The 27745-nt window shown below is 45.0% G+C and overlaps 1 protein-coding gene across 3 annotated transcripts in view; it reads right to left on the bottom strand.

Annotated features, from left to right (window-relative positions):
- The window catches only part of TLK1 (tousled like kinase 1), a 143982-nt gene that overhangs the window by 12550 nt on the left and 103687 nt on the right, over positions 1-27745 (bottom strand). For all 3 annotated transcript variants that reach the window (XM_067549259.1, XM_067549257.1, XM_067549258.1), the window contains exons 14-18: positions 26748-26829; positions 25581-25672; positions 25407-25496; positions 24449-24618; positions 11528-11663 (exon numbers count right to left, since the gene is read on the bottom strand). In XM_067549259.1, the coding sequence (XP_067405360.1) occupies positions 11528-11663; positions 24449-24618; positions 25407-25496; positions 25581-25672; positions 26748-26829 (570 nt within the window). The remainder of the gene's footprint in view (positions 1-11527; positions 11664-24448; positions 24619-25406; positions 25497-25580; positions 25673-26747; positions 26830-27745) is intronic.

Here is a 27745-nt window from a genome sequence, read left to right as displayed (position 1 = left end):
AATGAAACAAAACAATGTATACACAGAAATATTTACACAAGATATAGAGTTGTGAGCTATATATTAGACTACACCTTTAGCCTGACACAGAAACTAGCAAGTGAAAAAGTGGAAAAATAAATTGTAGAGAGATATCAGAAAGTGAGAATAATCTTAACACATCCATATTTAACATTTTCATTTGGCATAAGTATTTTCAAGTATTAATGTGCGTGCATGCATCTGTGTGTGTCTCTGTCTCTCTCCCCTCCATATAGATCTGGTATTTCCTAACTACTGAATACTTGACTTTGCAACCTAAATTACATTCTTTAATGTAGGGGTTTGGGTGTACAATTTCCTAGGTCTGGGAGTGGGTTTTTTGTTTTGTTTGTTAAAGAAAAAGGTAAAAACACATTTTATTATGTAAAACTTGATAAACAGAAAAATCTAAAGAACTGAAGGGTACAGTGTTGACTTTTCTGTTTAAAATTAAGTTTGAGCACCTGACTTCTTTCCTTGCTGCAGGTAGATTAATGAAAAGAGGCTAAGTGCTCAGAAGAGTTGGGAGATAATGGACTGGCCAACACTACCTCCCTACTTACTTGTCACACCTGCTAGCAGGACTGAGGGGCTGCTACAGCAAAGAGCAGAAGAGCCAAAAGCCCTATCAGAACAGGGAGGGACTGGACTGAGCATGTCCCAGGCAGGAAGTTTCTATAAGCAATTTAAATGCTCACTGATTTTCCTGTTCTGTAGGCAGTTTTATCTTTACAGCTTTTTGTAAATGTGCCCAAGTGCACACGAGAGAGAAGAGATGGTTTATCCCCAGCCACCATTACCCCCCAACAGATATACTAGTGGGATGTTTCTGGGCCTCCTACCTACCTATTCAAGTTAGGTTGTGGTAGGGAGGGAAGGAAGGAAGGAAGGTCAGAGTGTAATTTCCCTCCTTGGGATATCTCAGGCTGGCTGTCTCGGCCCCGTAGCTGCTAATATCCTCAGTATTCAAGAGCTAGGGGTGATTCTTACTACCTTCCCTGTGGCTGCTATGAGCAAATACTAGGGCTTGTTTTGGTTATAAAATTTTATCATGTTAACCTTACTCTTGAAGAGCAAGTTCTAAACAAATTCAAACCATGACTTTGCAGTCAGTGTAGACAAGGGCAAGCTGTATTTCGCATTGTGTCAGCTAATCTTGATTCTGTTTAACCATGTCTAGATGACCATGCTAAATCTAATTTATCCTTGTCTAAAATGACTACACAATTATGGCCAGTATACTAACTAACTAACTAACTAACTCTTTAAGATTATTTTCTAACATGGTAAGATTTTGTAGCAAAGAGAATTCCCTGAAGTCCTCCCTTTTTTCATCAATAGGTGTGGGCCTTATTCCTGAAACCAAGTAGTATTAATTAAGGGGTATACAACTTCTGGGATTAAGGCTGGCATGATTAACAAGAAAGGTTTTAAATTAGGGAATGAGAGGACAAGGTTGGGAGAGACTTGTGAAACTCGTGTGGACCTGGCTTCAATACACTGGAACCCGAAAATCTGCTAAATGAAGATACAGTAAGCGACAGTGGAACATCACAAGCAAGTAAACTGGGTGAGGTCTGAGGGAAACAACTGAAATGCTTTTACAGAAATGCAAGAGTCTGGACAATAAAATAGAGGAATTAACACTACTGGTACAGAAGTTAAACCAGATATTATAGGGATTACAGAAACACTCGTGACTGGAATACAAGTATTGAAGTGTATGTCCTGTTTAAGAGAGAGGAATAAAGGCAAAGGTGGTGGGTAGCATTGTACCTCAACCAAGCAATAAACTAAAGACACACAAAGTAATTGAATAGACAAAACAGATTCTGTTTGGGTAAATATCACTTTGTGGAAGAATTGTAAAAGGAGGGGCTGCTTGTGATAGTATAAGAGATCTGCTATTAGTTAGGCTCCCATTAGTCAGGCTCGAATATGCATAGAGATATGCATATCCAATATTATTAGAGACAAATACTTTTGGGAAGTGTGTCATAATGAGAGACTTTAACTGGATATAGATTGGAGAATAAATGCTACTAATATTTGTAGGGCCCACTTAATCCTGGATGTGATAGATGACCATTTTCTTCCTCAAATCATCACTGAACCAACAAGAGTTGATGCAACTTTAGACTTGATTTTGATAAGTACTGAGGACATCACAGAAGTGATCATGGGTTGATTCAGTTTAAATTACGTGGAAAGATAATTAAAACCAAGTTGTCAACTATGATATTTTTATTGTAAAAGGGCAGTCCTTGGGGACATTAAGAGAATTAGTTAAAGAAGTCAACTGGACTGAAGAGCAAAAAGTACTTAAAAATACAGAGACTTGGAATTTCTTCAAATCAGCTATACAAAAATTATTTGAAATTTGCATCCCAAGAAAAGGGGGGAAAAAACCTGTAGGGAAAGGCTCCAGACCCAGCTGGATGAATAACCATCTAAAAATATTTATTAGGAGTAAGCAGAGAGCCTATAGGGAATAGGAAAAGGATTGATCAGCAAAGAAAGCTACATTGTGAAGGTTAGAAAATGTAGGAGTAAAGTGAGAACTGCTAAAAGTCAAGCTGAATTAGCTCTTGTCAAGGAAATTTAAATAAACTAAGTTTTTTAGTCATATAAATAAAAAGACTAAGGAAGAATGAGGTTGGGTCACCATGCAGTGTGGATGGGAAGGAGATTAGAAAATAACCTAGGTATGGCCCAAACACTAAATAATTTGCCTTGTTTTTTAGTAAGGATGACGATACAGAACATGTGCAAGTGAGGGAAATGAGTGTCAAGAAATGGAAATTACTACATCTTAGGTGGCAGAAAAACTTAGCTTATTGTACTCAAATCAGAGGGAACAGATAATTTCCATCCCAGAATACTGAAAGAACTGGTACATGAGATTGCTAGTCCAGTAACACAGATGTTTAATAAATCTCTCTGTTCAGGGGTAGTACCACAGGACTGGAGAACAATTAACACTGGACCTATATTTAAGAAAGGGAAAACAAGTGATCTGAGCATTTACAGATCTGTTAGTCTGACTTCAGTAATATGCAAGGTTTTAGATCAAATTGTGAAGGAAAAAATACTTGAATTCATAGAGGTAATGGAGATGCAATACAATATGAGTTTAACAAAGTTAGATCATGATAGACTGACCAGATTTCCTTCTTTGAGAAAATAATTGATTTTTTTAGATAAAGGAAGTGCACTCGACCTAACATACTCGGACTTCAGTAAAGCACCTGACAATGGTATCACATGGGAAATTATTTCTTAGATTAGTGAAGATAGGGATCAGTATAAAAATTGTAAGATAGATAAGTAATTGGCTAAAGGGGAGAAGGGGAGAAGGCAACGGGTTATGCTGAAAGGATAATTATTGGACTAGAAGGTGGTAACTAGTGGAGTTCCTCAAAGACTGGTCATTTTTATTAATGACTGACACAAAAATGTAAGTGTGCTGATGATACAAAGTTGGGAGGCATCATCAATACAGAGGAAGACTGGAATATTATACAAGAAAATCTGGATGACTTTGAAAACTAGAGTGACAGAAATGGGATGAAATTCAATGGAACAACATGCACCTGGGTGTGTCGGTCAATCACAGGATGATTATGAGCCACCAATGTGATGCAACTGTGAAAAAGGCAAATGCAATCTTAGGCTGCATCAGATGAGATATTTTCAGTACAGATAAACTAGTATTAATATGCAACTGTGCAATGCACTGGTAAGATCTCATTAGGAATATCGGTACAATTCTGGTCACATGTGTTGAAGAAAGATTAATTTAAACTGGAGCAGCTGCAGAGAAGAGTTACTACAAAGATCAGGGGAATGGAGGGCCCATCTTATGAGAGGAGACTGGAAGAACATGGTTTGTTTAGTCTAGTAAAAAAAGAACAGCGAGAATATGATTGTTCTCTATAAATACATTAGGAAAGTAGATATCAGGGAGGATGAAGAGCTATTTAAGATGAAGGACAATGCTGGCACAAGAAGAGGAAGTTACTCACCTTGTGCAGTAATGATGGTTCTTCAAGGTGTGTCCTCCTATGGGTGCTCCACTGTAGGTGTGTCTGCATCCCTGCGCTGCAGATCGGAGAACACTGGTAGCAGTGTCTGTTCAGCCCACGCACGCGCTGCTTCTCACGCACCATGAGGTTAGCTAGCGTATGTGGGTGAACCTTCCTCAGTTCCTTCTGTACTGCAAAAGCAATTACAAGAACTCTGAAGTAGAAAGGAGGAGGATGGGTCGTGGAGGACCCATAGAGAAACATCTTGAAGAACCATCGTTACCACACAAGGTGAGTAACTGTCTTCTTTGAGTAGTGTCCCTCTGGGTGCTCCACTGTAGGTGTCTCCCGAGCAGTGCCAACCACTGGAGACTGGGGCTTTGGAGTCAAGTCTGTTACAGATGATAGTACCATGGCACTAAATCTGGTGTCTGCAACTGAGTTCCCCAGGACGGCATAGTGTTCTGCAAAAGTATGTGCAGATGCCCGGGTAGCTGCTCTGCAGATTTCTGATATAGGGATACCACTATATCAGAAGGGAAGGGAAGGGAAAAGGAAAAGTAGAGTGTGTGCGTATTGAACGTGTAACATTATGTATATGTGGCAACAGAGCTTGATACAGTTCGAGACCCATTTGGAGAGTCTGAGCTGACATTGATGAATTTGGCCTATATCTGTAATGGAGAGGAAGAGTCTTGGAGATTTTCTAAAAGCTCTTGTCCTGGCCAAATAGAAGGCCAAAGCTCTCCTCACATTGAGCATATGGAGGATGGCTTCCCTATAATACTGATGAGGTTTGGGATAAAAAGTTGGAAGCTGGATAAGCTAGTTCATATGAAATGCAGAAATCACATTGTGAGTGAACTTTGGATGCGACCTGAGAGTGACCTTGTCAGGGAAGAACATGGGGGAGGTGGGTCCATCAGAGCCACTATCTCCCCCTATCCTTCTTGCCGAGGTGATGGCAATCAAGAATGCCATCTTTATGGAAAGGTGAGTTAAGGAAAAGTGGCCAGGGGCTCAAAGGGCAGTCTAATCAAACCTTTTATGCTACATTGAAATCACACTGTGGGGTGGGAAGTCTGGTTTGGGGAAAGAGGTTTGTTATGCCCTTGATAAACTTCTTCGTAGTTAGGTGACAGAAGATTAAATATCCTTATACCTGCAAATGGAAGGCTGCAAGTGCTGCTAAGTGTACCTTTAGCACATTAATAGAGAGTCCCAACTTCCTGAGAGTCAACAGATGGTCCAGGACTACCAGTAGGGTGACTGCATTTGGGGTGACACTTTTGGGATGGCACCAGATTTTAAATCCTTTCCATGTTTGTAGGTAGTACAACGAGTAGCTCCTTTCCCACTGTGCAATAACACTTGTACCTCCTCAGAGTAAAATGTCTTTATGTGCTAGAACCATGAAGGAGCCAGGCTTTAAGCCGCAGAATCCGCAGGTTGGGATGGAGAGTCTCTTGTTCTGCAATAGAAGGTAATGAGTGATTGGAAGAGTCATCAGTGGACATATTGCCAGCTGGAATAAGTAAGGGTTCTACATCTGTCTGGGTCAGGTGGGAGCAGTCATTATGATGCTTGGTTTTTCTCTTTTTCACTTTCAACAGGACTTTGAGGGAATGGGGGAAAGGTGTAAAGAAGGCCCTTGTTCCATGGCAGGAGGAGAGCATCTCCCATTAAGTGTCATCCAGTTCCCGCTCTGGAACAGCACTGTGGACATTTCTTGTTCTGGTGAGTAGTGAACAATTCTATTGTTGGTGTCCCCCATTGTTGAAATATGTTGTGGGGAACCATCAAATCAATTCCCCATTCATGGTTGTGTGGGAATTTGCGGATGAGACTGACTGCCATCATGTTGTGTACTCCCATTATGAAGTACACTAATATTATGACGTTGTGGGAAATGCACCAGGTCCATAGCTTTAGTTCTTCGATGCATAGGGAGGATGACCTGAAGACTACCCGTTGGTTTATGTAGTACCCACAGGTCATATTGCCCATCATGACTTGTGTGTGTGTCTTTGATCAGCAGGAGGAAGTGAACACATGCATTTCTGATTGCTCTGAGTTCCAGCAGCTTGATGTAACTGCACGTCTTGGATGGTGACTGTTTACCCTGCATTGTGAGACCATTGAGATGCACACCCCAGCCTATGAGAGATGCATTGGTGGTCAGCTTGGAGACATGTTATGCGCAGTCTGGAATGAGCTATAACAGATGTGCCTGAGGCCATTTGCCCCAGAAGCCATGCTAGGCCAAAATTTGGGGGCTAGTCTGCACTCTCTCTAACAGCATGGAGAGACTAAGAAATCTGTGATGTGGGAGGAAAGCCCTTGCCTGGGTAGAGTCGAGGTCAATTCCTAGGAATTCCTATCCTGTACTGGTGTTAATGCCGATTCTTGTCCATTGTTTTGTAGGCTCAGATTCTGAAACAGGTCCAGTGTGACAGTCTGGGAGACTCACAGGCCCTCAGTGAAGGAACGTGCCCTGAGAAGGCAGTTTTCCAGGAAAGGATAAATCATGATGCCCTGAGAGCATAAGTGGGCTGCCACTACTGGAAAGACCTTGGAGAATACTCTGGGAGACGATGAGAGGACGAAAGGGCTCTGTATTGGTAGTGGTCTTGGCCTAGTGCGAACCTGAGGTAGCGTCTTTGACTCGGTATAATAGAAACTTGGAAGTACGCATTTTGGAGATTGAGGGCTGAGAACCAATCTCCTTTCTCTAATGGTAGAATAATAATTGATAAAGAGACCATCTTGAACTTCTGAGCCTTGATAGATTTGTTGAGTGCTCTGAGGTCCAATATGGGTCTCCAACTCCTTTTCTTTTTTGGTAGCAGGAATTAACGAGAGTAGAAGCCTTTGCCCTTTTAGATGTGTGGGCACTGGCTCTATGGCTCCTATGCTGAGGAGATGGTTTATCTCCTGACATAGCAGGCTCTTGTGAGAAGGATCCCTGAAGAGGGATGGGGAAGGGAGGTGAAATGAATGGAGTACCCATTTTGGATGATCTCCAGCACCCATTTGTTTGAGGTTATATGATCTCTGTGATGAATACTGAGATAAATATTGTGATGAGTGAGGCTTGAACGGTGTCTGAGGCCTATACTTTTGTACCCAGGTTTATAGGTCCCGAGGGATCGAAGAGTGGCTCTGTAATCTTTTAACATGTGAAGGGAGGTGTCAGTCTTTTCAGCAAATAGACTTGTTCCTTCAAAAGGAAGGTTCTCCACAATCGTTTGGACCTCTTTTGGGAAGCTGGATGGATACGAGGCCTGTCTCATCACGACAGTTGAAATCAAATGTGCTGCCATGTCAGTGAAGAGATGTCTTAGCCACCAGTCGGCCTTTGTTGACTATGGCCTTGAACTGCTCCTTATGGGAATCAGGAAGCTGCTCAATAAAACAATTGAGTTTTGTGTAGTTCTGGTAGTTGTATTTTGCCATTAAGGCTTGATAGTTTGCAATATAGAACTAGAGGTTGGCCGAGGAGTATGTTTGCTTGCCAAAAAGGTCCAGGAATTTCCAGTCCCAGTCATAAGGGGTGGATTTAAACTGGTGTTGGTGGCCCTTTGAACTTACTGCATCCACAATGATTGACTTGAGAGGCGGGTGGGAGAAGAGGAACTCAGTGTTTTTTCCTGGCACGTAATATTTCTTGTCAGCCTGCTTAAATGTTGGTGGGACTGATGCAGGGGTCTGATCAGCTGAGTCCAGGAGAGCCTTATTAATAGGGAGGCCATTCTGGACAAGGTGGAAGCCTGTGGTGTGACTTGGTCATCTCTTGTAGTGGTATTTGTAAAGATTCTGCCACCCTCTATGCCAGGACCTGGAACAGTTTAAAGTCACCTGCCATAGATGGTGCAGAGGTCATCACCATCTCATCTGACGATGACAAGAAGTGGGCTTGAGGAGTAACTTCTTCAGCCTCCAGAACCTCCCTTGCCAGCTCAGGGCGTTCAGATGCCCTTGAGGCAGCAGCTGAAGGAGGGTGCCTCCTCTGTTGTTGGTAGGTCACATTAGAGGTAAGGGAGGCCTGTTGTCTTTGAGCCGGCCAGGGATTCCTGTATTGCCATTGCAATGGGAAGGAATCCGGTGGTTGGTACTCCAGCTGACCAAACCAGGGAGGCTGTGGATCAGGAGGACAATATGACTGATATCCATACTGAAACTGGGTCCCATATGGTGGGTGAGAAGAGTGGTGGGAAACCATGTCTTTTTGTTCACTTTCTGACTCTGATGATGAAAAGAGTGGTGTGCAGCAAGAAGTTGTTGGCGAGTCCGGGGTTCTGGGTGAAGTTGGTACTGGGGTTCCAGAACTGAGTAGTGGCAAGTCCGGTGCCTCAGACACCAAAAGATCCATCACACACTGGAGATCCGGTGGTGCAGAAAGTGTAGGTACCAGCAGTGGTTGTTGGTGGCAAGAGGCCTGTACTGACGGGGTTGGTGATGTGGACTTGATAGCTAGGTCCGTTGTTGCCTGGCGTGCCATAGGCAGTACCAATCTCAACATCCATACCGATGGAGCCTACCCCAGGATGGCTCTTCTGTACTTTTCATGCCCCACTAGTACTGGTGCTTCTTTGCCTGTGCCGATTGGGTCCTTAGGCAATCTAACTTGCTCTATTGGTGCGGTACTACCCATGCCCTAGGTACCAGATTTAGACAGCTTTAGTACCATCAGTAACCAATACTGATCGAGCTGGAGATCGTTTTCAGCTTGATCAGGGCTTCCTATGGGAGCTTACAGACGTTTTCTTAGAGGCCCGCGAGCTACTCATGTAAGGCATCTCCCTAAACGCACCTCCCTTTGATGTAGAGGGTTGCAGTGAGGGCTCCTGCCAGGACTTAGGAGGCTGAAGAGCTGACTCCATGAGAAGGAGTTTGAGCCTCAATTCTCTGTCTTTCCTGAATCTGGGCTTCAGTTGCAGACACAAGCCATACTTTTGTGGAATGTGTTTCTCTCCCCAGCAGTGAATGCACTGTGAGTGTCTGTCAGTCACTGGGATAGATTCCTTGCAACTGAAGCACTTTTTGAAGCCCAGGGAGCCGGGCACACAGGGGTTGGCGAAAGAACAAAATTATTTTCTTTTTAGGTAATGGTCAAAATAAAAATAAGACAAAGTAAAGAAAGGGAAGAGGCTTCAAGAAAAGCCAAAAATTAGCAATTCTAAAAGAATTAATGATCCATGAACAGCCAGCTATACTTCCTGTCAGGGATGGATGAGAAAGAACTGAGGAAGGTTTGCCCATGCACACTGGCTAGCCTTGTGGCAGTCGGGGAGCTGCACATGTATGGGTAGGATGGTCTGCTACCAAAGTTCTCCGATCAGCAGTGCAGGGACACAGACACACCTACAATGGAGCACCCATAGGGCCACTACTTGAAGAACAAGGGGATATAAACTGTCCATGAACAAATTCAGGTTGGAAATTAGAAGGTTTCTAACTGTCAGAGGGATGAGGTTCTGGAACAGCTTCCCAAAAGGAGTTGTGGGGCAAACAATTTAATTACTTTGAAGAGAAAGCTGGACAAATTTATGAAAGCTATTGTATGACAAGGTTGCTCATGATGGTGGGGTAAGCTCAATTGCCCTGGGACTCACTTTTGGCTTATGTCTTATGCTTCTGAAGCTCATGCTTCAGGGCTTCATCCAGCCACAGCAGGAGTCAGGAAAGGATTATTTTCCCCCCACTGTATTCTGGGAGGGTGTTTTTATCTCCTTCCTTTGAAGCATCAGGGAGGGCCACGGCTGAAGATAAGATACTGGGAAGGGAAGGTCAGGGTTCTGAGGAGGCACCAAGCATTCTCTCTCTCAGGTTTTTGCTCACATGTTCAGGATCTAACTGATCATCATATGTGGGGTCAGGAAGGAATTTTCCCCCAGGTGAGATTGACAGTGATCTTGTGGTTTTTTTGCCTTCCTCTACAGAGTATGGGTGTGGGTCATTTGCCATGATTATCTAGTTGTATCTCATTTAATCATTTTCCTGCAACTGCAAGGGCCTCGAGTGCTGATGCATCTCCTATTCACTGTCTGTGGCACATCATAGTCTAGTATCATGTGGGGCTATAATACTTTGGTCTAATTTTGATTGTTCAGTTTAATGTGCAGGTGCTGGATGGTGTTGGTGGCCTACGATATGCATTAGGTGATCTGAGGGTTCCTTCTGGCCTTAAACTCTCTAAGTATTGGGAGAAGCGGGCACCCTCTCCACTTCCCACATATTTTTTTCAAATAAATAGTCAGATGAAGATGTAAACTGGCCATGCTGCCTTCATAGTTTTGGGGATTTTGCACAAAGTGAGAGGTCAGAGTGTGTTCACTGTTACTTTTCGACAGGATTTTTAAACTTGCACTGATTTTGGAAATATATTTAGGCATACATATTTTTTAAATGCTTTGTTTTGGACATGTGCTGCTATTTCACTGCATGTTGAAGGTTTCAGGCACGCATGTAAGAAATACTTTATTCTCAAAGGTCCTCCTTAGGGTCTAAGCTAGTGTGCAAATTTTAATTAGCATACACAACATTGGAAAATACCCCATGACAGTTTTATATCGACACAGTATATATTTATTCTATATGTACATATGTAATAAAAATTGAAATATGTATTATCCCTAAACATATAGTATGGCTGGTTAGTTTTCCAGTCAACTGAACCTTTAAGACTAAACAAATTATTTTAACTGTGTGTGTAAACATGGTCTATATGAAGATGCTCTAGGGATCTGACGTTCTTTGAATTGATGACATTTCTCCTAGTAGGATTTCCCAGTGCTAAGCATCTATGCAAACCCATCATACCTGAGAGAGTTATCGTGAAATACCAAAAGCCAAAGTTTTAATATATATTTTCTTCTTAGAAAACATATTTTTAACATTCTGAAATAAAATGGTAGTTCTTTCAGAACGTTCAAATATATATCCTGGCTGCTGCCTTTCTTGAAGATTATGAGTGAAGTATAAATTGACTTCCAGAGAAGTAAAAACAGAAGCAAAGGAATTGCCATACTAGAAGGGATCAAAGGTCCTCCTAATCCAATTTCATTTTTCCAACACCTGACACTTCAAAAAAAATACATAAGACCCTCATACTGCACCTAACTGTGCAACACTATGTTTTGTGCAGGGGTAAGGAAGGGTGATGCTTTCTGAACTCAGTTGATCGTCAGATTTGAAAACAGATAGCCCTAGTAATTTTATTTTAGCTAATGTAAGGGTAGATGTTATTTGTACTCCCGTAAACATTCAATTCTTTTATGCATCCTGCAAAATTCAGCAATATGTTTCTGCAACACTAAGATCCAGAGGCTAAATGTTGCATATAAATCCTTTTCCTTTCATCATTTTAAGTTTGATGGTTTTAATCCTAGATATCTGTGTAAACCTGATTTTACATGAGCATTATTGAAATTTGAACAATAAGAGTGTAAATAACATATCTGCTCCAAATTTAAAATTACCAATAAGTTCCTGCCCCTTGTGAAGTTAAGTCCATTCCATCTACACCATAGCTGTCATCATCCATTATTTTGGAGAGACCAAAATCAGTGATTTTTATTTCTCCACATGCTGTTCCATCTACCAGAAGGATGTTACCTAACAACAACAAAAAATTATGAATATGCAGCCCTATCACAAGAATACTAAATAAATGCTTCACAATAGATTTAATTTTCAGCAGTGCCTGATACAGCTGTACACATCTTTATAAGCTCCCCTCAAACCATTCTGGCCCCTGCACTGCTCTAAGTTGCTCCCATATGCAATGGCCCCCCAAAGGGCCGACTGGGTAGCTGGGAAACATCAGACCACAGCAAACTCTGGCCATGTGCCTTTCCCCACTTATTGTCCCCAAAACATGTTCTACCAGCACCATAAAATTCACAGGAAGCTGGTTAAGCTGACTTTACGGTCAGCCCCAATAATGCAGAAGGGCCAAATATCTCATTCATGTTTTTAAATTTTTTAAATTGCACAATGAATTTCTCATACTATTTTTGTTTTCCTTTAACATTATACTTTATTAATCATTTGAACAAACTACCTTTTATTACTGATCTTAATTTAATATTTTTGAAAGAGAACAAATTGTCTTCATAAAAATATATTCAGTGCTTTTTTATATGAGAACAGTCATCTCTGGACTTTGCAAAAGAGCATGCACACTGTACAACTTCAGCCTATCTAAAAAAAATCAAAGTTAACATTTTCCTACCTATCAAGTACTAGCTGTATGCTTGACGATGTACAGTGCGCTACACAAAGACACTAGCTCTTAAGGGGTTAACTATTTAAGACTCACAAAGATAGTACAAACAAACTAGATGGCCAAATGAAGGCACATGGTAGAAGATGGTGCACATCTTTAGCTTGCTTGTTTAAAATGGTCATTCTCACTTTATTTACTCTATGCTGAGTCATCACTGGAAGACTTCATGGATGCAGCAAGATTTAAGGAGAGTTCTGAATAAAGGTGACGGTCATTAGATACACAAGAAAAATTAGACTGTTCCAGGCATAAAAGGGACAGATGACAGTGGAAGAGGGTACAAAGGGAGCAGCTAGGAAAGAGGCCTGGTTTGAGCAAAAGAGGACGACAGTTGTAGGCATGAATGAAATTATACAGAAACTTCTATGTGAAGACAAAGTTTAAACTGGATGTAGGTGATGATAGCTAGTGAAAGGATTTGAGTAAACAAGGAAAATGCACAGGAAGAGAGGATTACTCACCTGCTGCAGTAACTGAGATTCTTCGAGATGTCTCTCTCTGTGGGTGCTCCACTCTAGGTGTTGGCGCGTCCTTGATCAGAGATTTTTACCAGCAGTGCTCGTCTGGGTCACACATGCGGCACCCCCATCTCGTGACGCCGTTGGCATCCTTTTCGATGCGTGCAACCCAACCTCCTCTGTTCCTTTTCTACCGTGGAGTCCTAACATTTGACACCAAAGTAGAGAGGAGGAGGGTGGGTATGGAGCACCCACAGGGGGACACATCTCAAAGAACTTCAGTTACTGCACAAGGTGAGTAATCCTCTCTTCTTCAAGTAGTATCCCTGTGGGTGCTCCACTCTAGGTGACTTTCTGGGTTTTGGATAAAATGTAAATAAGTGAATAGGTTGATTTAGATGAAATGCTGATGTGACTTTGGGGAGTAATTTCGGATGGGGTATAAGAGTCACTTTACCTTTGTGGAAGATTGTGTATGGCGGATGGGCTATGAGTCCTCTGAATTCACCTACACGTCGCACTGATGTGATGGCCACGGGGAATGATACTTTCATATACATATACATTAGTAAACACATTGCTAAGGGTTCAAATGGTGGCTTAATGATGGTTCTTAGGACAAGGTTAAGGTCCCACAGTATTGTGGGAGGATGTATATCTGGGTATACGTTCTGTATACCAGTAATAAATTGCTTCACAATTGGGTGTGCAAAGATTGTCTTATCATCTGTGTGGCTGTGGAAGGTGGTGATAGCTGCTAGATGTACCCTGAGTGAGTTAATCGATAACCCTGATTATTTTAGGCTTAGAAGACAGCCCAGTACGACTGGGATCAGTGCAGTTGTGGCAGAGACGTGCTTCTGCACCATTTTTTTTGGTTGGAGAATGTGTCTTGTCTTGAGATAGGAGATTTTCAAACAATAGGAGAGAGATTGGAGTACTATGATCGAGCTATCATTATTACTCGTCTTGTTCTGGTGTATTTTGTGTATAGTCCTGGATATTAGTGGGACGGGTGGGAATGCGTAGAGGAGATCTGCATTCCAGCTGAGGAGGAATGCATCCTCCCTCCATTTTCCTAGTCCTGCTCTTGAGCAGAAATGGAGACATTTGTGATTCTACGTTGTAGTGAATATATCGATTGTGAGGTGACCCCATTGTTAGAAAATATTTTCCAGGATCCCATTGTGTAACTCCCACTCATGATTGCTGCCAAACTGCCTGCTGAGGGTGTCTGTGGTGGTGTTCTGAATCCCAGGTAAGCAAGTAGCTGAGATGTTGAGGTGAATACACCAGATTAATAGTTTTATCACTTCTGTGCAAAGGGAATGGATCTTGCTCCTCCTTGTCAATTGATGTAAAACATGCATGCGATGTTGTCCATCATTATCTTTATAGATTTGCCTGCTAGAAGTGGTATGAAGTGAAGACACTCACTGCAGGCTATGCGTAGTTCTAAACAGGTTTATATGTAGATTTGTTTCGTCTAGCAACCACTTTCCTTGTACAGTTTGTTTTTGTAGGTGCACTCCCCAGCCCATCAAGGATGCATCCGTGGTGATCATGATTGAGGATGTTTCTCGTGTGAATGGGATCCCTGCTGTCAAGTGGTTGTGCTACGTCTACCATTTCAATGATTGTTTGACTTTTTTTGGCATCACCACTGTTTTGTGTAGTGAGTATTTGTGTGGTCTCTATACTGCTGAGCGCCATAGCTGTAGGGCTTGCATGTGTAATCACCAAGTCCCAGCATTTGGATACATGTGCGTACATTCATGGTCCAACTGTTGCTTATTGTGGATTCCAGGTTTACTATACTATCGAACCTGGCCCTTGGTAGAGAAGCGCTGGGTGTGACTGAGTCCAGGTATGCCCCTATGAACTCTAATTGCTGTATGGATTTTAGAGTGGACTTCTTGCCATTTATCATCAGCCTTAGTTTTTGGAGCCTTAGTCATTGTGAGTTGCACAGCATGAATGGCCTGCAGTTGACTGCGTGCCTTTATTAAGCAATTGTCCAGATAGGGGAATATCGTGATTCTTTCCCTGCGTTGATACACTGCTATGATGGCAAGCATTTTGGAAAAAGCCCTTGGAGCAGTAGAAAGGCCAAAAGGGAACACCATGTATTGGTAGTAATTGTTCCCTATTGTGAATCTCAAGAATCTTCTGTGTGCTGGATGAATAGTGACATGAAAATATGTATCTTGAAGGTCAAGGGCTGCAAACCAGTCCCTCTGTTTCAGTGCCGGTATTATGGTAGACAATATGACCATCCTGAATTTTTCACCTTTACGAACTTGTTCTGCTTTCTGAGGTCTCAGATGGGTCTCCATCCTCTGGTTTTCTTTCGGGTCAAGAAGTAATGGGAATAGAAGCTTCTGCCTCTGTGTTGATGAGGGAGGTGTTCTATGGTACCTATTTGCAGTAGGTGTTCAACCTCTCCTTGTAATAGGTGCTCATGAGATAGGTACCTGAGGAGGGATGGGGAGGAGATTTGGGTAGAAGGGGTAGAAATAAAGGGGATAGTGTATTCCGATTGGACAATTTCTAAAACCCAATTGTCCGTTGTGATATTTGCCCAGGTGCGGTAGAAGGGGCGCAAGCTGTGCTTGAATAGGGTGGTTGTTGTAATTGTTGCCCTGGACAACAAGGGAGGTCGAGCAGGCCCTTGACCAAGGCCTCAAAATTGAGATTTTGGGGATGTGGCCTGGAAAGTCTATGGCTGTTGATTTGACTGCCCGCATTGCTAAGGTCTTTGTCTCGTGCGAGATTGGCTGTATTGTCTGTGTTGCGAGCAATATTTGTACCTGGAATTGTACAACTGATACCTGAATGGTTTTCTCCTCGTCGCAGGTGTATATATGCCGAGGGTACGAAGCGTGGTTCGAGAATCCTTCATGGTATGCATGACTTTGTCCGTTTTCTCAGCAAAGAGATTTGCATTGTCAAATGGAAGATCCTCTATAGTAGACTGCAGCTGTCTGGGTAAAGCTGAAGAGCAGAGTCACGATGTCCTGCGCATGACCACAGTGTTGCTACTGTTCTGGCCACGATGTCTGCGATGTTAAAAAAGGCTTGTAGTTAAAAGAGGCTTGTGACCAACTGGCCCTCCCTTATGAGGGATTGAAACTGTTCCTTTCTGTTATCAGGAATACATTCAATAAATTCTGACATCTTTGCATAATTATTGTGGTCGTAGTCTAAGAGCGACGCATAATCTGCCACTCATAATTGTAAAGTTGCTGATGTGTAGACCTTTCTCCAAGTATGCCTAATCTTTTGTCATTCTTGGCCTTGTAATGTTGTTGCTTAACCCTCTGATTAGCTGCCTCTACAACAAGGGAGTTTGGTGCCGGATGAATAAAAAATAATTCTGTGCCCTTAACAGGGACATAGTATTTTTTGTCTGCCCTTTTGTAGGTGGGGGAGATAGTGGTTGGCATTTGCCAGATGTTATTTGGCTGGCACCATGACTGCATCATCCATGGAGAGAGCAATTTTGGAAGAGGCTGAGGTATACAATATCTTCAATAGTTTGTGCTCTGATTCAGCAACCCCCTGCAGTGGGATCTCTAGATTATTTGCCACTCTCAAACAACTCCTGGAACTGCTTAAAGTCATCAGCGGTAGTGGGAGGTGGAGGAATTATAGCCTGGTCTGGGGAAGAGGATGAGTTGTGTGCAGATGGCATTGTTTCCTGCTGCTTACTTTCCTCCATAAGCTAAGGTGGTTAAGCGCCTGTTCGGAGAGATCTTGTCGGTGATCTGGGTCCATGTTTGTGAGAGCCTGGTGGTCTACTATAAAATATACTTGTAAGTAGACCAAGTATCCCAGCCAGGCCACTGCATGCGGTGGGGGATTAGTGGCCCAAACCCTGGAGGTCTAAACCATGGATAGGTGGGATGTCTGGAATGTGACCACCGTTTGGCTATCTGAACATGGGGTGAGGAATTTGGGAGGAGAATCTAGCCTCTTCTTCCTCCTCGTCGTCACTGGAGAACGAGATAGGAGAGACGGGTGAAGTGTACTGGAGAGATATCTGTTCTGTACAGTGGTGACAAAGGAGAAGATTTTAAAAATTCCTCCTCTTGCTCATGTCGTCGCTGCTTCTCTATATGTTTTCATGGCACCAGCGCCGTTGGTACCATCATCAGTGTCAGTGTTGAGGTTGGCTCCGTGCCGGGGGTAGGTGCCAATGAAGTTATCGGCACCATGAGTGATATTGGAGCCAATGCAGATGGTTTGGCGGTTGTCGGTATCGTACCACATATTGATGCCATGGTCTCTACTGGTGCCAGCATTGAGACGGTTGTTGCCGTTTTGCAGCGCGTTAATTTTGACGGTGCCATCTCAGAGAAAGGCTGTTCAGATTTGCCTCGACTCCATACTGGGATGACAAGAGTCCCTCATGTCATACTAGCTGGTGTACCTGACGAACTTACAGCCTCTTTGGTACCAGGTTTTTTACCCGTTGGGGGTGGTGACCTTTTCTTGGCATGGTCAGTTCCATGCGGAGTTGAATGTCGTTTTCTACTAGGCTTCTCCTGTGACGAGGTGTTGCCTTGTTGAGGGTCAGAAGTGGGTCTCAGTGACTTCTCCATCAGGATAAATTTCAGCCACAGTCATGCGTGGCTCTGGCTTTCAAATTTTTACAGTGGACACATTTCTGTGTTATGTGCCCCTCATCCAGGCATCTGATGCACTCTGAGTGTCCATCAGATGCTGGCATCGCGTCCCTACAGGAGGTGCATTGTTTGAAGCCAGGTGAACCTGGCATGGCGCACCGTTCAGTGAAAGTGAAGGAGATAAAAGCTAACAATCTATGAGCAAGGTATGGAGGAGGAATTTTTTTTTTTTTTTAAGCGGGTAATTAATAAGGCTAAAACTAAGACTAAACTAAATTTGTACAGGAAAAACAAGGTTTCTTACCAGTAACTAATGTTCTTCGAGATGTCTTGCTCATGTCCATTCCACTACAGGTGTGTGCATGTCTCTATGCATGGTTACCCGGAACATTTTTCCCCCTCAGCAGATCCCGTAGGGCTGGCTTCAGTGCCCCCTGGAACCCGCGCACATGCCATGGTATATGAGGCGCTGCCGGCCCTATGCCCCCTCCGGCAGTGGGGACGGGGGGTGGTTTGTGGAACGGACATGAGCAATACATCTCGAAGAACATCAGTTATTGGTAAGTAACCGTGTTTTCTTCAAGTGCTTGCTCATGTCCATTCCACTATATGTGACTAACAAGCAATACCTTCGGAGGTGGATCGGAGTTACCAGTGAGCTGCCCCCAGCACCGCTCTGTCAAATCCCGCGTCCTCTCTCACCTGCTGGACGACGGTGTAGTGGGACATGAAGGTATGCACAGACGACCAGATGGCAGCTTTGCAGATGTCCTGCAGGGACACTCTCTCCAGAAAGGCTGTAGATGAGGCTTGAGCTCTGATTGAGTGCGCTGTGATGGTTCCCAGAAGTAGCACCTTCGCCTGCTCGTAGCAGAACTTGATGCATGATGTAATCCACGAGGAGATGCGCTGGGTGGAGACAGATGAGCCTTTCATCCAGTCGGCCACTGTGACGAAGAGCTGCGTCGATTTCCAGAACGGCTTTGTACACTTGATATAGAAGACCAGGGCTCATCTCACGTCCAGTGAATGCCATCTCCTCTCCTCCTCCGAACCATGAGGTTTGGGGGAAAAAAACACAGGGAGAAAAATGTTTTGATTACAATGAAATTGGGAAACCACCTTGGGTAGGAAGGCCGGATGCGGCCTCAGCTGGACCTTGTCCTTACAGAATACAGTATAAGAGGGCTCCAAGGTCAAGGCCCTAATCTCGGAGACCCTCCTGGCTGAGGTAATGGCCACCAGGAAGGCTACCTTCCATGAAAGGATGAGCAGAGGACATGAAGCCATGGGTTCAAAGGGGGGCCCCGTGAGTCTCGAGAGGACCAGATTAAGATTCCAGGGAGGCACTGGGTCATGGACCTGCGGATAAGCCTATTCACCCACTTGAGGAACCTGACCGACATGGGATGGGAGAACAGCGGTCCCCCTCTAGCGGCTGATGGAAGGCCAAAATGGCCGCCAGGTGAACCTTCAACAAGGCCAGCACCAGACCCTGGAGCTTTAGCTGAAGCAGGTACTCCAGGATCGCCTGTATAGGCAAGAGGCTGGGCGGAATACCCTGGGACTCCACCCAACAGGTAAACCACCTCCACTTAGCCCGACACATGACCTATGTAGAAGGCTTCCTGCTGCCAAGCAAGACTTGCTGGACCTGAAGCGAGCAGGCTCTCTCTGTCTCCGTCAGCCACAGACCCTCGAGGCCATGAGGCACAGCGAGCCCAGGTCCGGGTGCAACAGGCGACCATGGTTCTGGGATAGAAGGTCATGCCGCCTCGGGAGCTCCAGGGGTGGGGCAATCAAAAGGTCCAGCAGCACGCTGAACCAGTGCTGTCTCGGCCAGGCCAGAGCGATGAGTATACTGTTCGCCCTGTCCCTCTTTATTTTCAGCAGGACTTGGGTAGAAGCGGAATGGGCGGAAACGCATACATGAGAGTCCCCGTCCAGTCCATGAGGAACGTGTCGGAAATCAACTCAGTCTCGTGACCCCGGAATGAGCAGAACCTTGGACACTTCATGTTCCAGGCCAGGTGAATAGGTCCAGTTGAGGAACACCCCACTTCTGGAAGATCATAGCCACCTCCTCTGGGTGCAACGACCAGTCGTGGCGAGTAGAAATGACCTGCTGAGGCGATCCGCCTCATCGTTCCTCACTCCTGGGAGGTAAGAGGCCATCAGGTGGAAGTCGTGCCTCACAGCAAGGTCCCACAGACAGATAGCTTCCTTGCAGAGGGCTGAGGAGCGTACTCCCCCCTGCCTGTTTATGTAAAGCATAGCTGCAGTGTTGTCCATCAGCACCTGCACCACTCTGCCTCTCAGGAATCAGAGGAACACCTTGCACGCTAGGCGACTGGCCCTCAGCTCCTTCATGTTGATGTGCAGACGCCTCTCCTCCCCCAACCAGAGCCCCTGAGTGCCTAGGTTAGCGATGATGTGGGCTCACCCTCCTACGTCCGAAGCGTCAGAAAGTAGGGTGACCAACGGGACCAGTTCCCTGAGTGGAATGCCCTTCATCACTGCCCTGGGAGTCCACCACCAGTTTGGGGAGGCTAAGACGGGAGGGGGAACTGTGACCACCCGGTCCAATGGGTGTCTGCTCAGAACATATACCGAGGCCAACCATGCCTGAAGTGGTCTGAGCCTCAGGCAAGCTAGTCTCACTACATACATGCAGGCCGCTATGTGGCCTAACAGCTGTAGGCAGTGCCTGGCTGTTGTCATGGGGCATCAGTGCAGCTGGGAGAGACCATCGCCTCGAAATGTGGCTCAGGCAGGAAGTTTCTGGCCTGGGAAGCGTCCAGGGTGGCCCGAATGAACTTTATCACTTGCACTGGGGTTAGTGTGGATTTCTGTTTGTTTATGAGTAGTCCCAGCGTGCTGCACATGGAGCAAGTGAGGGTCATGCTTCCCTGCACTTGGGACCTGGACCTGCCCCTGATCAGCCAATCGTCCAGGTAAAGAAAAATTTGCACACCCTTTTGTCTTAGGTGGGCAACCACTACTGCCATGCACTTGGTAAACACCCTTGGAGCCGAAGATAGAACAAAGGGCAGGGCTGTAAACTGGTAGTGGGAGCCAACCACCATGAAACGGAGGAAACGCCTGTGGCTGGGGAGCATAGACACATGAAAGTATGCATCCTTGAGACTGAGGGCGGCATACCAGTCTCCTGGATCCAGGGAAGGGATTGTGGAGGCTAGGGAGACCATGTGAACCCTGTCATTTGACATATTTGTTTAGACGACACATGTCTAATATGGGTCTCAGACTCCCCCTTCGCCTTGGAGATGAGGAAGTACCTCGAATAGAATCCCTTCTCCCTTTTGCCTTGAGGAGCCATTTCCACTGCTCATAGTTTGAGGATGGTATCCACCTCCTGTAAGAGGAGTTGCTCGTGAGAGGGGTCCCTGAAGATGGATGGAGGTGGAGGGTTGTTGTGGGGGTGGGGTAGATGTAAACTGCAGGGCATAGCCCCCCGAGACTATCCCAAGGACCCAACGGTCCAAAGTGATTTTTGCCCATTCAGGGTAGAAGAGCCTTAACCTGTTTAGGAAGGGGCAGGATGGAAACAGGAGAGCAGTCGGGGTGCCACCCTCAGGCGCACCACCCTCAGGCGCACCATCAAAACTGTCTCCTTTGATTGCCCGACCTCCTGGGGGGCCCTTGCTGTTGAGCTGAGGACGAGCTAGGGAGCTGATTTCTTCTTCTTTTAAACCCCCTATTTCTATCCCTATAGGGTTGGAATGGCCTGGGCTGCAGCTTTGATTGCTGCTGTGCCTGGGGCCGTGACTGACGCCTGGAAAACTGGGGCATGTAAAGGCCCAGGGAGCAAAGCGTGGCCCTGGAGTCCTTCAGACCATGCAGCTTCGCATCGGTCTGGTCCAAGAATAGGACCGACCCATCAAAGGGGAGGTCCTGAATCGATTGCTGCACCTCCTGGGACAGGCCCGAGGATTGCAGCCACGAGCACCTTCTCATACAGATGGCGGAGATTATGGCCCTGACGGCCAAGTCAGCAACATCACAGGACGTCTGGAGCACTGCCCTAGCTACCGTGGTTCCTTCCTCCCATGATAGAGCTAAAGTCTGCAGCCTGGTCCTGGGGCAGGGCCTTAGCCAACCACCTGAGGGAGTCCCACAGGTTGAAATTATATCTGCCCAGGAGGGCATGATGATTGGCAATCCTGAACTGCAGGCTTGCCGTGGAATAGATCTTTCTCCCAAGCAAGTCCAGCTTCTTACTGTCCTTGTTCTTGGGAGTTGATCCTGGCTGACCTTGCCTGTCTCGCTGGTTGCCGCATCTACTACCAGGGTTCCTGGGACAAGGTGTGTGAACAAATACTCAAACCCCTTGGCCGGGACGTAATATTTCTTCTCGGCCACCTTTGACATAGGGGCGACCAAGAGGGGGTTTGCCACAGGGCCTTTACAATCTTAAGGACCCTTTCGTGGACTGGGAGGGCCACTCACGCTGGGGCAGCCACTGCCAGCACATTAAAGAGGCTTCAGCCTCTTTTAACTCCTTCACCTCCAGCCCCAAGTTGGAAGCCACCCTCTTCAGCAGCTCCTGGTGTGCCCTGAAATCCTCCAGTGGTGCCGAGTGGTCATGGGAGACTGCCTTATCAGGTGAGGAGGAAGAGGACTGCAGAGGTGCAGCTTGTGGCGAAGGGTTGTAGCCGCTGAGGTTCCCTCCAGGGGGTCCAACTCTTCATCCAAGGAGTGGTGCCTATGGGCCTTCTCTGTACTGGAGGTATGGACTGAACCCCCAACGACATAATGGTTTGGGGCCCCGGCCACACCTGGATACCCCATGGGGCCCAATAAGGCGATTGTTGTGGCCATTATCCCTGGGGCCAACCCGAGGCTGACTGCACCACAGGCTGTGACGCTTTGTGGGGGCATCGGCTCACCTGACGACTGCCCCCCCCCCGGGAGACCTTGAGCCATTGTCATAGTCAGAGGCCCTGGACCTGCGATGCCGTGTTCATCCTCGGTCCCAGTCACCCTTCCGTGCTGGGGACTGCCCTCTCGACCCCTCCAACCTGGAGGACGATGAGGACTGCCTCCATTGCCATGAGTGGTGCCAATGAGCGGGGATGCGCTCCAAAGAGCTAGAGGTACCGGAGTGTTGTCTCGGTACCGATGTTTTCCACTGCTGCTTGCCTTGCAGCCCTGCAGACACCTTCGGTGACCAAGGTCAGCACTGCTCCGAACTCCTTGGTGCAGAGCCAGACTCCGGCAACTGGGTTCTGCGTCGTCTAGTTAGAGGCAAACTCCTCAGTGCCAGGAATCTGGAACGGGAGCTGTCTGAGCACCGCCTGGCAGATCTCAACCAGTGCCGCCTCTTGGCGTGTGCTGCCTCTGGTGCCGGGGTTGATGTCAGCGCTGAGAGGGAGACTCCATGTCCTGTGCCGGAGCAGGTCGGCTCGACGACGCCAATCTGGAGCAACTACTAGGGGAGTGGCTCTGCTCTGCCCTCGGAGACTGTCTGGTGGGAGATCTTCCTCCCCGTACCGTGGATCTCCACCGCCATTCAGGGGGACCCAACGCAGGTTTCCCATGTGACACCAGCCCCTTCTCTCTCGGTGGGGGGCGGGGGGGGGGAAGTGGCGTAGTCAAGACCAACTAGGCTCTTGCCACCTGAAAAGCCTCCGGTGTCAACGGCGTCGGCAGGGGCACTCTCCCACTCCCAGGAGGCTCCCTGACCAGAGATGCAGGCACTGGAGAAGTCTCGACGGGCTGGGTCTGGTGCATCTCTGTATTCAACCCTGCCCGTACCGATGGCACAGGGGAGTGTCTGCGCTCCGCGCACTGCTTCTTCATCTTCGGTGCCGATGATGTTGCGCGGTGCCGAGTTGAGGGCGGTGCCTACGGTGCGTTCTGTACCGAGGCGGAGCGGGTCGGCTCGGACACCGGGTGGAGTGCTGTCTCCATTAACAGGCCTTTCAACTGGATTTCTTGGTCCTTTTGAGTCCTTGGTTTGAAAGCCCTGCAGATCTTGCACTTCTCTATTCTGTGGGCTTCCCCCAAGCACTTAAGGCAGCAGTCGTAGGCGTCGCTGAGCAGGAAGGCCTTCCCGCAGAAGGCACACGGCTTGAAGTCCAGTGACCGGGGCATGGCATGGCCGCTTGAAGTCCCCACAGGGACTTGCCTTATCTCTAACTACTCTTCACAACACTGAACAAGTACTTAACTAAATAAAGCTAACAGACTATCAAACAAGTCCAAACAAGGGGAACAGTACTTGCTGAGAGTAAGGCTAGTTCCAGCAATCGTCATGAGCAGAAAGAAGGAACTGAGGGGGCGTAGGGCTGGCAGCGCCTCATATACGTGCGCGGGACAGGGCTCCAGGGGGCACCGGAGCCAGCCCTACGGGATCTGCTAAGGGGAAAAAAGTTCCGGGTAACCGTGCATGGAGGCGTGCACACACCTATAGTGGAATGGACATGAGCAAGCACTTGAAGAAGAACTATTTTAAAGAATTATCTAACAAGCTAAGAAGAACTGCTGAGGGCTCCGTCTCCGACAGCAGACAGTTGAGAAGGAACAGAGGAGGTTGGGGCTAACAACACCATGAAACAGGTACGGCGCGTGTGCAACCCGGACAAGCTCTGCTGGTAAAAATTTCCAATCAAGGACACGCCAACACCTAGAGTGGAGCACGCACAGGGACACTTCTCGAACAAGAAAGGAAAATGATTTTCACAGCAGCATTCTGGAAAGATCAGAAGGGAATGAAACAACAAATTATTTTCTTTAAATTTCTGAAGGTGTCCATCATGTTCTCAGGATCTTACCTCATAAATTAAAAATTACAAAATAATGCAAAGGGACTAATGATTTGAGGCAAGCGACAGACAAAGAACAGACCGATTTCAGCAGTAAAGATGTAAAATGAAGGTGGATTTTGGAGATGTTTCAGAAGAAATGACAAGCAGAAGTTAATCTGAGTTTTTCCAACATGGATTAGAAATAAAATACAAGGACAAAATTATTGCATTTTCAGCTATAACATTTTTCATTTACCTGGTTTAAGATCATAGTGTATAATAGGGGGCTTGATCTCATTGAGATATCGTAGTGCATTTACTATTTGCATTACAATGGACCTAGCTTCCTTCTCAGACATCAGTTTATGTTGCTTGAGATAGAAATCCAAGTCATTGCCTTCACAGTACTCCAACACTGTACAAAACCTAGAGTAAAAATTCAGAAATATAGTGTCAGATAAGGTAGAGCATAAATTGCCATCTAACTGCACAATAATATGAAAAAAAATGTGATGTTTGATACTGAGAAGTTAACAATTTCACTTACATGAATACCAGTAAAGCTAGCTTTTTTTTTTTTTTTTTTTTTAAATTAAAAGAATCTGGCATAACAACTGGTTAATTAAAAACCCAACATCTAAACATTTGTATTCAACAGAAAAGAGACTACAAAAACACTTAAGCGCGGCCATGTAATAACTTTACTTTTTGCATACTTAGACAAGTTTCTTGATAAACTTATTTTAATCTCTTACAGTGATATTCTGTGTTGGGTCTCTTAAAGACACAGCCCAAGGGAAGCATGGTAGTGGCTATGGAAGCTCTTAATCCTGGCCTGCACTGGGAACTGGAAAAGCCCTTGGTGTAACTAACACAGTCCTGGAGGGTCTAAGTTGCAGCAGCTTCCCTAAGCAGTCCTATAGATTTCAGTGGTACCTGGAAGTACTTGCAGCACTGTGTGTGTTGCAGCCCATCCCAACACTTCCAATATACCACATGTCCTTGGAAGGCAGCCTTAATGGCTGTCTTCCACAATGTCTGCATCATGAGGAATTTTCTCCCAGCCAGAAGTGGGGCTTTTAGAGCCCTTTTACATTATTGCTCCAGTTTTTTTAGATAAAGAGGCCAGAGCTAGCATTCAAATACAGTCATCTTTTTAATAAAAGGTATTAAAAATACTTAGAATGTTCTAAAATCAGTGTTACTTCACTTACGTATCTGTATCCAGGGAGAAGTAGTCATAGAGTTTAACTATCCTGGGATGATCCAGTTCTTTGTGTATTCTATACTCTCTGCAGGCATGTCTAAAAGAAGAGGATATGTTAACTTTCCATGATCAACAGAACACTGTTCAATTTACCACAAGAATCCTAAGTCATTCAATTTACTTGTGGTAGTTTTCCTTCTTCTCATCTCTCCAGCTTTTGTTAAGTTGGTGGATCTTCACAGCAGCATATCTTTGTTCATAAAGATCAAAAGCCTAGAAAACCAGATATGGGAAAGTTACAACCAAAGAGGAAAAAAAATAACACTCAAAAAATCCAAATGCAGCATATAATCCACAGATCTACAGACAAACTAAGCATAATGAAACTATACAAATGCACCATAGCCATCTTTTGAATTCAGGTGTTTTATAGAAAAACACTTCATAATCAAGAAGAGCCAGTTAATTTGAAGTATACAAATTTTATTATACAAACAACACTACATGCAATTTGTAAAGCCATGGTGTTTCACTAGATAAGTTGTTGTAACACTGATAATTTGTTTCACTTTCCTCAGATATTTTCTTATCCAGAAAGACTTCTGCTAATTTTACATTCAGATATATAAATGGTTAGTTATAGTTTCTCTGGATACAAGAGGTGACATCTATGTTTGGGTTTATAAAGGCTCATTTCAGTGGCAAGTGCTCCCTTCTATGGCTGAAGTTAATTAACCCAGGTCCAGAGGGACTAAAACATTTTTTAAATTTGTACCGCAAGTCCCTAATTTTCCAATTTGCTATAATATCTTTTCCTTAGGCTTGGTCTACACTTACCCGGTGATTCAGCGGCACTCGACGGGAGTTACACAAGCTACACAGAGTAGCTTGCATAACTCCCGTCGACTGCTGTGCTTCCCTTCTGTGCGCCATCTTCACTGCACTGTGCTGACCATGTTCCCGCTGACGTTGTGCTACGCCACTTGAATGGGTGGATTAACAGTGTTGACTTCTGGATTGATTGAGCAGGTTTTCACTGACTGCTCAGTCGATCCAGATAGGTTGACCTGATGGTGGCAACAAAGTCTTAGTGTACATATCAGTAAGTCTACAGTCACGATCCTGGCTTCTTCCCTATTAGCAACAGAGCCTTCTTCTATGGATTATCTAAACTTGAGGCTCAGTGATGCTCTTTCCCTCCATACATAAGCTAAGGGTTTTTTCCAGTCATTGTTTAAGTAGCGCTATTGTATTAGAACCCTCTTAGCCCAGGAAATCAAAAATAAATTATATATACAAACTTACGTGGCTATGAAATACTACATTAGCAGATCAAAATACAGATTACCTTATATACTTCACTGAAGCCACCTCGACCAAGTAAATGAAGTAACAAATATCGTTCATTTAATGTGGGATGATCTTTGAACCTTAAAAAGAAAGAAAGACGACTTCAAGTAACTGTTTGAGATACGAAAGTAGAGCTTGAAATTTAGATTCCTTCATATTATTATTTAAACCTAATTTATCTGGATATCTTTTGATAAGAAAAAACCCTGTTCAGTAACATTCTACTAAACATAATTTTATGGCAGCACTGTGTCAAATAGCTAAGCAGTTTTTAAAATAGTAAATGAATGTTTTCAATCTATGATATCAAATCAACAACTGCTACCAAAACACTGCCATTCAGTCACTTAGTTTTGTTAGTCTTTTCTTGTATTTTTGAGATATTATGAAAAAAAGTCAAGTTTTACCATTATGCTCTTAACGGTTTTTATTTTTACTGTACGTGAGTTGAGTCCAATGAGAGAAAAAATTCCAGCTGTTCTTTTGGTTATGTACTGTCTAGGAAACAAGTGTTCTGGCTACTTTTCATTTTCAAATTTTACTGGATTAGTAACAATAAAAATCATATTTTCTATCTGCATTCTACATCATTAGTTTCAGTTTCTCATTTGTTTTCAAAAGGAAAACAAACCCAAAACATTTCTTAGCATTCCTTTTTCCCTCCCCTACCTGTCAGTTTATCCTTTGTCCCAGATATCTCAGGAAGACAAGACAAGACCCCAGGAATGTGGTTTAACTAGCCTGCAACTTTAAGTAACATACCTAGGACTTATCTGGCAATAACTTGTCCAGCACAAGTACCACCCCATAAACATGCTGAAACCCTACTATCATTCCCTCACACAAGGCTAAAGGGAGTTGAGAACTCTTAACTGTTGTTCTTCGAGATATGTTGCTCATGTCCATTCTGAATTAGGTGTGTGTGTGCCACATGCACCGATGCCGGAAACATTTCCCCCAATAGTATCCGTAGGGATGGCTCTAGCGCTCTCTGTA

Source organism: Emydura macquarii, unplaced genomic scaffold (assembly GCF_026122565.2).
Source record: "Emydura macquarii macquarii isolate MOO-44397 ecotype Brisbane River unplaced genomic scaffold, CSIRO-AGI_Emac_v2 contig_1253, whole genome shotgun sequence".
Lineage (NCBI taxonomy): Eukaryota > Metazoa > Chordata > Testudines > Chelidae > Emydura > Emydura macquarii.
Note: the sequence above shows the minus strand (reverse complement) of the source record. Positions and strands in the feature narration are given on the sequence as shown.